The sequence below is a fragment of the Scyliorhinus torazame genome, chromosome 4 (assembly GCF_047496885.1).
Source record: "Scyliorhinus torazame isolate Kashiwa2021f chromosome 4, sScyTor2.1, whole genome shotgun sequence".
NCBI lineage: Eukaryota > Metazoa > Chordata > Chondrichthyes > Carcharhiniformes > Scyliorhinidae > Scyliorhinus > Scyliorhinus torazame.
This window is the reverse complement of record NC_092710.1, coordinates 57,449,530-57,460,457: the sequence shown is the minus strand read 5'-3', so window position 1 is coordinate 57,460,457 and position 10,928 is coordinate 57,449,530. Positions and strand designations below refer to the sequence as shown.

At 46.6% G+C, this 10,928-nt stretch overlaps 1 protein-coding gene across 4 annotated transcripts in view; it reads right to left on the bottom strand.

Annotated features, from left to right (window-relative positions):
* Positions 1–2,364: 2,364 nt before the first annotated feature.
* The window catches only part of LOC140410240 (NACHT, LRR and PYD domains-containing protein 3-like), a 70,465-nt gene continuing 61,901 nt past the window's right edge, over positions 2,365–10,928 (bottom strand). For all 4 annotated transcript variants that reach the window (XM_072498204.1, XM_072498202.1, XM_072498203.1 and 1 more), the window contains 4 exons: positions 8,532–8,702; positions 7,546–7,716; positions 7,248–7,412; positions 2,365–7,111 (listed from right to left, as the gene is read on the bottom strand). In XM_072498204.1, coding sequence (XP_072354305.1) covers positions 7,003–7,111; positions 7,248–7,412; positions 7,546–7,716; positions 8,532–8,702 — 616 coding nt within the window. In that variant the 3' untranslated portion in view covers positions 2,365–7,002. The remainder of the gene's footprint in view (positions 7,112–7,247; positions 7,413–7,545; positions 7,717–8,531; positions 8,703–10,928) is intronic.

The following is a 10,928-nucleotide window of genomic DNA, read 5'->3' as shown; positions in this document are numbered from 1 at the left end:
TGTGGACAATGCTAGAAAACAAGCAGGCAGAGCCTGAATGCATATTTGGGACACAGCTCCCAGACGGAATTGAAACTATAGGTCAATTAGCACATCTCCGGGAACAAAGGAAAGACACTCAAGCAACCGATACTATTACAGACATCCCGGCGCCAGTTCCCCAACCGAAAAGCACAAACAAAGCCAGGCCAACGGCCACCAAGGACACGCCCAGCCATCAGGGCAACCACCCCTTTATTGGTCAAAATAGATAACAGTGATCGAGAAACGACCGAATTAATTGGGGCCAAGTTTAAGGCCCGCCTAAAAGCGCGCAAAGCCCCTCCAAGTATAAGAAGGAACCCCCACGAGAGATTCGCTCTCTTGGACTTGGCTCTCAAAGCGGAGAGACCCATCCACCAGCATCACCAGAAGCAAGTAAATTCAAGGTCAACGCCCGCTACCAGACGGACGACCTTAGCTGTTCTCCTGTACCCCTTCGAACCCAACAGCCTCAGATCCGAACAACGGCCATTGTTCCTCTGACTGAGTGGGCGCCCGAAGTTAGGTATAGGCGTTAGCGTTAGAGATAGTTTAGTTTGTAGTACTTTGTGCATGTGTAGATCTTACTGTGTGTGTAAATAAATAGTATTGACTTTGAACTAACTAACTGGTGTATTGGCTCTTTGATCAGTATTCGGGTCGAACCTCGTGGCGGTATCGAGAGATACCTGGCGACTCTAAGGCATAAACATAAATAGGATTAAGGAAGGCGACCATATTAACCGCCATATTTATAATCAGATAAATATCGCAACATCAGTCGCAGCATTTCCAATCACAGGAGAAGTGACCAATGGCTGCTACTGGTAATTTTATTGAGAATGGCGGGGCCACCGCCTTTTAAATAAGAAGGAAATGAGGCGAGTTGGAGTCTTCCCACCAAAAGCGGCAGCAGTGAGCAGGCCATGCGCCCTGCAAGTACACTTGACGTCAAGCATCCAGTACGTACGTGTTTTTGACACCAAACCGCGGAGGAGAGATTCTCCCATTTTCTAGCTGATGGGAAGCAAAGATGACTGAGAAGCTGAATCATTTTCTCACAAGTAAGAGACAGCCAGTGACAGAAATAGACAGTGTACCTCATGGCCAGGATCTCACAGCTGAATCTGCTGGAGAGAGCTGCTCAAGAGAGTACAGGGCAGTGCAATGTTATCTCTGTGCCAGAGCCTCTGGCTAACAGCTTACAAAGAAGAAACTTAACACGGGAACAAAACAGTATTGCTGTAATTTTTCTCTTTCCCACAAAATAATCGGAGGTGTCTCAGGCACAGAATGATCGCTTCGAGAGCACAACTTCGGAGATAGACCTCCGGAGCTGACTCTGCTCAACACATGGAATCAAGTACAATTTATACAGAGTGCGGTCATGTAGGCAATAATATCATTTACATTGGATCATGCCTTTTCCCGAACCTGCGGCGGAGTGTGGTGACTCGGGGATTTGCACAGTAATTTCATTGCAGTGTTAATGTAAGCCTACTTGTGACACTAATAAAGATTATGTCTGTTTTAAATTTTACATTAAACAAGTTACATATGTGTACCCAGGCAGACTGAGTGGTATATACCCTTCATTTTTCTTTGTATCCTTCCCCATTTGGTGCCAAACCTGATCGATGTGTCTGGTCCTGAGACCGAGTTCGAACACCTTTCTGTTGATTGCTGTAGGTTGTGTCATAAGAACAACTGTTTAAGGTCACGAGGTTAACTGGAACATGTTGTTTAACGCTTATGCTGACTGCTGCAGATTGTGCCCCAGATAGGCTTTTCCTAGAACCCCGACAGTGCAGAAGGAGGCCATTTGGTCCATTGGGTCTGTCCCAGCTCTTGGAAAGAGCACCCTTTTTGAGCCCAGGTCTCCTATTCCCATAACCTCACCTAACCTGCACATCTTACACTAAGGGGCAAGTTATCTTGGCTGATCAACGTAACCTGCACATCTTAAGACTGTAAGAAGAAACCAGACCACGTGGAGGAAACCGGCGCAGACACGAGGAGAAAGTGCAAACCCTATTCAAGTCCCAAGGCCAGAATCAAACCCAGGTCCCTGGCTCTGTGAGGCAGCAGTGCTAACCGCTCTGCCACCATGCCGTCCCTGTGAGAGCTATCCTCACAGTCGAGAAACTGTCTATGTTTTACCTCCCAGATTAGCTCCAGAAGTGAACGCTGCCTCATATTGTTCAGCTGAATTGTCCTATATCCAGTTCCCATTGAGTCAGCGTTAACCTCATCAACCCTCAGTTCAAATCCCCACACACTCCTGTGTGAATGATTTAATCCTTTCCTGTCAAAACCTCAAAGGACAAGTCAGATAACAAATCATCCAATGGCACTGTTTAATTGACCCAATAACACAATTATCATAACTTAAAAATTGAATATACAAACAATCAGTAAAAATAGTTGTAGACAGGGTCATCCAGTAACATTAATAACAGAATTTTTCGGGAGGTGGATAGCACAATGAGTAAGGGGGGTTGTCAGCTCAGTCTGTCACCATCAGAAACCATTTACTAGATCAATGATTATCAAACTATGGTTTAGTTCAGTGTCTGAGATTACTGCAGATTGGGGAGATTCATTTAGTATCAACTATTGAGGAATCTAATTAATCCATTCAGTATTCTGTCTGTCTAATACTGTTGATTAGAGGCTTGGTTTGTCTTGGAATTTTGCCCAAAGTGGTGGGCCGTGAATTTTGTACTCAGCCCGATTCTCTTTTCCATTGACTGTTGCTTCCACCGATGAGGTGTTAATCCATGGTTAACACCTCACCTTGCTGTCACCTCGCCAACACCTTGTTGGCTCAAGTGCAAAGATGTGCAGGTTAGTTGGATTGGCCATGCTAAATTGTCCCTTAGTGTCCAGTGTGTAGGTTAGATTAAAGGGTTATAGGAATAGGACGGGGATGTGGGCTAGGTTCGGGTCCTCTTTCAGATGCTCGGTGCTAACTCAATGGGCTGAATGGCCTCCTTCTGCACTGTCTGGGTTTTCTGATTCTATGAAGTGAATACAACAGATCCCATCCGCTCCAACACAAGGAGATATGGAGAGTTCCCCAGTGTCTGCAAGGACATTTATCCCTCAACTTGCTGCTCTGGTGAGAAACTGGCATTAGCAATCGGCAGCCTCACAGAAACCTTTCAATTTGCAGTCCAAGGATGCCAGTTGTGGGTGTCACTGGTAAAGTCACTAATTGTCTACTCAAAATGCTCGGAGATGTTGCTGTTGAGCTATTTTATTCATGGAATTTCATGAAGGGCCCGTCTCAACCATGCCCCTCGTCTGAGGTGTGGTGATCCTCAGGTTAAATCACCAGCAGTCAGCTCCCCCCCTTCAAAGGGAAAAGCAGCCTATGGTCACCTGGGACTATAACAACCTTATCAAAGAAAAAAAAAATGCACAACATTAGAAACTTACAGCCTTCTATATGAATAAGGATGAAAGTGAAATTGGTGGAAACGTCATCCCCATTCAGCCGCTGGCAATGCCCAGGCAGCAGCATTGACTGTCAGAAACATATCAGTCTCTCTGTGGAGGGTCCCAGTCAGTCAGAGTTGACATCTGCACTGCTGAGATGGAGCATAGGAACGTAGAAAATAGAAGCAGGAGGAGGCCATTTGGCCCATCGAGTCTGCACCGGCCTCTGGAAAGAGCACCCCACTCAAGCCCATGCCTCCCGCACCCCTCTACCCCCGCCCCGTAGCCTATTAACCCCACGTAACATTTTGGACAGTATGGGGCAATTTCGGTTGCCACCTAACCTGCACATCTTTGAACGGTGGGAGGCATCACACAGACAAAGGAAGAACGTACAAACTCCACACAGACAGTCACCCGAGGCCAGAATTGAACCTGGGACCCTGGAGCAGTGAGGCAGCCGTGCTAACCACTGTGCCGCCCTTTAACTTGTTGATGTAACTTTTTGATAAAACTAAGTAGATTTCTAGGGCATTTCGCAGGCAGCTAACATAACAGTCAATCACATTGGAGAGGGTCTGCAGTCAGATACAGAACAGACTAGATAAGGACGGCACGTTTCATTTCCAAACTCAGACAGATTAATGATCACTGACAACAGTTTCTATTTAAAATCCAGTTTCTATTGAACCAAATTAAAATTCTCAAACTGTCATTTGAACAGTCAGTCTGGATTGACAGTCCAACATCGTAGCCAATACACCCCCCCCCCCCCCGCCGATAACAGAAATCTACTCCATTAAACAATCATTTATTTCATTGCAATTTGGGAGTCAGTGGTCACACATCACAACAAAAGTATGTGACAGATGCTATAAAATTATTTCTATTCCTGCTCTTTCTAGGATATAAATCTTAATTCCTCTTTACTGTATGTTGATTAATTTGATATCTTTAGGGTGATATTTACATTTAGCCATGGAGTCTTATCCCTCTGCTCCTTGATCTGTCAGTCTGTGATCCCAGGTGATATCAAAGACCGAGTCATCTTTCTTGCGTGATATTGTTATTTGAACTTGGTCATTGCTGATTACAAATTGTTGGTACCTTTCCCTAACTTTTGAAGTCTGATAAATCCAGTGAAACTTCACCATGTATTATACCAGAATGAGGAGAGAATAAACAAACTGTATATGATGGTGGGGAATGTAACATAAAGCAGGAAATAATGTAATGTACAGCAGGTCCATCAGTATCTGTAGAAACATACATGGAAAATAGAAGCAGGAAGAGGCCATTCGGCCCTTCGAACCTGCTCCGCCATTCATTACGATCATGGCTGATCATCAAGTTCAATTCCCTGATTCCGCCTTCCCCCATATCCCTTGATCTCTTTAGCCCAAGAGCCAAATCTAATTCCTTCTTGAAATTACACAACGTTTTGGCCTCAACTACTCTCTGTGGTAGTGAATTCCACAGATTCACCACTCTCTGGGTGAAGAAATTTCTTCAGAAAAGATTTATCCCTTATCCTCAAACTATGACCCGTGATTCTGGACTCCCCCACCATCGGCAACATTCTTTCTGAATCTACCCGTTAGAATTTTATAAATTTCTATCATATCCCCTCCCCCCATCTAAACTCTAATGAATATAATCCTAACCAACTTAGTCCCACCATCCCAGGAATCAGCCTGGTAAATATTTGCTACACTCTCTCCACAGCAAGAACATCCTTCCTCAGATAAGGACACCAAAACTGCACACAATACAAAACAGAATCAATACAACAGAATTACATCCTAAGGAACCTGACCCAGAACAGCAAACTATCTTTTCTCTGTTTAAATGCTGCTGATCCTGCTCTGTGTTTAGACCACAACTATCCCCGCAACTACACGTTGACCTGACTACACCTCACTTCCCCCGACTCGGCTATCCTTCCCACCATCTGACTACACTCCACCCCCCACTAAACCCCAACCCGACTAAATCCCCCCTCCAAACAATGATGAAAGCCCGAACAGACTACCCCACAGACACGCTGGTTACGCTCCCGCATTAGGCCCACAGTGGTTCAGACTGTGAGTTCCTATATAGACCATGTCCATTTACTGCAATGTACTTTACACTGGGTCACTCAACTTGCTAAACTTATTTATTTGACAATTACAGGCCTGTGTGTCATTCCAGTTGTTTAGAAACTTGCCCTTCGGTGTGTACACGACCGCAATATCAATAGGGCAGAGTCTGCATTAAATACTATGAGCTGGATTCCCCATTGCCTGACGCAGATATCATAATCGGTGAATGGGCAGAGAACCGATTCCGGAATCGGGGCCGGTTTGACGGCGGTTTGCGATTCTCCGCCCCCTCCAAACCGGCGTGACGTGCACCGCACCCAATCGCAAGGCTGTTGACGCCTCACTCGAAATGCTCCACCCCCAACGGGCCGAATTCCCAATGACGCGGGACACGTGGTCTCAGCTAACGTGTCGGCTGCGGACTGTGTCCAGCGCCGCCACACTCGCCGGGATCCGTGCTGCTGGCCGGAGGGCACCTGCTAGGGCTGAGGGGACTGGCGGGGGTGCCAGGGGGTGGGCTGTGGGACTGCGGTTTGCGGGTTAGGTTACGCACACGGCTGGCGTCGTGTTGTACGGCGTGACCGGTGCAAGTCGTCAGCCGTGCGCATGCGCGGCCCGGGACCCGGCCACTCTGTGGCCGTTTAAAAAAAAAATAATTTAGAGTACCCAATTCATTTTTTCTAATTAAGGGGCAATTTAGTGTGGCCAATCCACCTACCCTGCACATCTTTGGCCTGTGGGGTGAAACCCACGCAGACACGGGGAGAATGTGAAAACTCCACAAGGACAGTGATCCAGAGTCAGGATCGAACCTGGGCTCTCGGCGCCATTGATGGCCATTTATGGCAAGATCTGCAGGACTTTCACTCGGTGCCAGTGCTAGCGCCTTACTGGTACTGGAATCGGTGAGGGGTCGGCGCCAAATCTCCTGTCGTGAAAGTTGACACATTTTACCCCAGCGTCAGCACTTCGTCTCCAGAACAGAGAATCCAGTCCATTGTTTCAAAAACTGTTGTTTTCTTACTTAGGGAGACAGAAAAGCATTGCGGTTTTCCATCTAACTTCCTTGTTAAAAGATCTGATGAAACATCCGCATGCACCGAGTGTTTGTCCCTATTTGCCAGTGGGATCTATCCCAGCTGAACACACTCTGCCCCCATCCTGAACCCACGCAGCTTCACTTCCCAGCAGGGTCACTGCAAACTGATACCTTTACCCCCAACCCCAGGATTACAGCGCTGTGGGGTCGGGAGGCGGAGTCTGGTGACCCTGTTGCTGGGCCTCTGATGTCACAATGGGAGATGACCCTCACTCAGCTGGAAACTGGGAAACGGCCAATAGGATTTCAACCTGGAGCCCGGCCGGTTAAAGGGGAGGGACAGGGAATCAGAGAAAAATGTTCACAGACTCAGAACGAGGATGTCTGCAAATTGAAATGTTCAGAGAATCAGATCAGTCATGTTGCTAAATTGGAATATTCACATGTCACACATAGTCTAGGTCGGAATTCCTGCAGCGACTCCAACTGTCTTTTTCCATTTGGACTGAACCGATTGCTCACGAGCCTGAAACAGATTAAATATATAGATTAAACAGCAGTGCAAATAGCTGGAGACTGTAGTTAATATCTCAATAACAACAGACAAATATTAATCATCAACGTGGTTGAAAACCCACATATATATTGACAAGAACACTCACACGATCTGCTCCAGGCTCCTGCAAGTCTGTATGAGGTGGCAGAGAGCAGGTACAGATTGGTCTGTGAAGGAGTTTGAATTCAGGTTCAGAGATATCAGGGACTGGTTTGTACTGAAAGCGGCAAGATCCTCGGCACACAAATCTGTGAGACCATTCTGCCCGAGACTAGGGATCAGTGAGAGACATAACAGGAATCAGAGTGAGTGCAGTGCTTATTAAGAAGACAATTACTTCTATTGATAATGTACAGCATCAGATACCCAGTTATTAAAACACTTTCACAAAGTCTGTTACTTACTCCAGCCTCTCTATTTTACAGTCTGGATTCTGCAAAGCTGCAGACAGTAGCTTCATGCCCGAATCTCCCAGCTTATTCATATTCAGATCTAGATCCGTCAGTGACTGGTTTGTACACACAGCGGAGGCAAGATCCTCGGCAGAAGAATCTGTGAGGGAGTTATCATTGAGCCTGAGGATCATGACAAAAACAACAGGCAATTTAGAAAGGCCTATCCACCTAACCTGCACATCTTTGGATTGTGGGAGGAAACAGAGCACCCGGAGGAAACACACACAGGGAGAACGTGCAGACTCCACACAGTGTCCGGGGTAGGAATCGAACCTGGGTCCCTGGTGCTGTGAGGCAGCAGGGCTAACCATTGTGCTACCATGCCATCCCTGTGCCACCGTGCCACCCCTATTGTTCGGGTTGCGGGACCCAGAGCCGCCCTAATGCGACAGTGTGGCTGAGCGACTTGGCAGAGCTTCTTGCACCTGGAAAAGGTAAAGTTTGCAATAAGTGGCACAGGTGAGGGGTTCTTCTTGAAGTGGAGGCTATTCATTGACTTCTTTAAAGAGTGGTAAAATGGCAGTGAGGGGGGGGCGGTGTAGGGAGAGTTCTCCGGGGTTTTTTTTGGTTATAGTTGTAAAATGCGGGGGTGTAGCCGGGGAGTCTGTGGGGTAGTCTGTTCGGGCTATAATTGTTGTTTGGAGGTGGGATTTAGTCGGGTTGGGGTCCCCTATTATAGTTACCCAGGAGTTTGAACGGGTTTTAATCCTTCTAACGTTTCCAGGGTAAGTATTTTGCGAAGTCGGAACCATCTGAAGTCTCCAACTATAAATCAAAGTTTGGCAGTGTTGGGGGTGGGAGAGGAGACACAGTAATTGCTCAACATAAGCTGAAATGTCATGGGCAATCTCTGCACCTTGTCCGGGATTCCTGTGAGGACCATCTGGAGGCTGGAAGGACTTTAAAAACACAATCTCACAAAGTCTGCTACTTGCCTCAGCCTCTGTATTTTACAGTCCGGATTCCTCAGAGCCACAGACAGTAGTTTCGCTCCGGAATCTCCCAGATTGTTATTCCCCAGGTTCAGATCAGTCAGTGACTGGTTTATACTGAGAGCGGAGGAGAGAGCCTCGGCACAAGAATCTGTGAGAGTGACATCGCGTAAACTAGAAATCAGAGTGAGAAAGAAGAAGAATTAGGGAAACCCACAATATTTAAAATAACACTGCTCATAGCAATGGGCTAGTTTAGCTCAGTTTGCTGGACAGTTAGTTTGTAATGCAGAGTAGGGCCAACTGTGCAGGTTCAATTCCTGTACCGGCTGAGGTTATTCAAGTATTCTCAAACTTGCCCCTCGCCTGAGGTGCGGTGATCCTCAGGTTAAATCACCAGCAGTCAGCTCTCTCCTTCAAAGGGAAAAGCAGCCTCTGGTCACCTGCAACTATGGCAACTTTACTTCATCAAAGAAAATAAAAATGTACAATGTTAGAAACTTACAGCCTTCCATATGAATAAGGATGAATGTAAAATTAGTGGAAACGTCATCCCCATTCAGCCACTGGCATTGCCCAGGCAGCAGCATTGACTGTCAGAAACATGTCAGTCTCTCTGTGGGGGGTCCCAGTCAGTCAGAGTTGACATCTGCACTGCTGAGATGGAGCATAGGAACGTGGAAAATAGAAGCAGGAGGAGGCCATTCAGTCCTTTGAGCCTGCTCCGACATTCCATACGATCATGGCTGATCATCCAACTCAGTATCCCCGCATATAGTCGTGGAATAATACAGCGCAGAAAAGGCCCTCCGGTCCATTGCGTCTGCGCCCGTCAAAAACAACCACCTAACCATTCTAATCCCATTTTCCAGCACTTGGCCCATAGCCCTGTGATCGCAAGTCTAAATACTTTGTAAATGTTCGGGGGTCTCTGCCTCCACCACCCTTTCATGGAAGGGAAATCCAAATTCCCACTAGCCTCTGGGTAAAAAGGTTTTTCCTCACATCCCCTCTAAACCTCCTGCCCTTTACCTTAAATCTATGCCCCCTGGTTATTGATCCCTCCACCAACGGGAAATGTTTGTTCCTGTCTACTCTATGCCCCTCATAATTTTATACATCTCAATTATGTTCCCCCCTCAATCTCCTCTGCTCCAATGAAAACAGTCCAAGTCTACCCAATGTCTTCATAGCTAAAACTCTCCATCCCAGGCAACATCCTGATGTCGCTGCAAGTGTTCATGGACTGCTTCAGTATCTGAAGAGTCGTGAATCGTGCTCAATATTGTGAAATCATCAGCAAATATCCCACTCTGACCTTATGCTGGAAGGAAGGTTAATGATGAAGCAGCTGAGATTGAGCCGAGGAAACTATCCTGAGGGACCTTTTTAAATATGTCCTGGGATGAAGAAGATCGAAATACAACCAGAAGCACCTTCCCTTTGGCAGGCATGGAGTGTGTTCCCCTTGATTCCCATTTTGCTTTATTCTTTTCCAGTGCTGGGTAGACATTTCCAATGTCAAGGGAAGCATTCTCACTTCATCTCTTGAGTTCCATGTTTTGATTATTATAGAGGTCAGGTACGAGTGGCCCTTGTTAAACACAACTGAGCATTAGTGAGCAGGCTATTGCAGTGTTAGTGCCAATTGATGGTTCTGTTGATGTCACCTTCTATCACTTTGACAATGGTTGAGACAAGGTGGATGGAGCAGTAATGAACCAGATTGGATTTGTCATGCTGTTTCTGAACAGGGATTACCTGGGCAACATTTCTACGTCATCACTCAGTTGCCAATGTTGTCCCTGTTCCAGAACAACTTGGCGATTGGGCACAGCTAATTCTGGGGCACACATCTTGTGTGTGTTGTTGTTAAAAATTGGAAGGGCCTTTGCAGTATCCTGTGCCTTCAACCGTTTCCTGAAATGATGTAAAGTGAATCGAATTGGTTGAATATTGGAACCTATGATGCTGGGGACCACAGGAGGAGACGGAGATGGATCATCCACTTTTCATTTTTGCTGAAGGTGGTTGCAAATGCTTCATCCTCGTCATTCGCACTGATGTGCCGGCACCCCCCCGTATCATTGAGGATGAAAATCGTTGTGGAACCGCCTCCTCCTGAAAGTTGCTGAATTGTACACCACCATTAAGGATTGAATGTGGCAGGATTGCAGAGCTTTGATCTGACACATTGGTTGTGGATATGCTCCAACTACCGTATGCTGCATCCTCAGACAATATGGAATCCACGCAGTCCTGCCTTGTAGTTTCATCAGGCTGACATCGCATTTTTAGGTGTCTCCAAGGCAAAGTTGTTAATATCTGTGATGTGGAGATGCCGCCGTTGGACTGGGGCGAGCACAGTAAGAAGTCTTACAACACCAGGTTTAAAGTCCA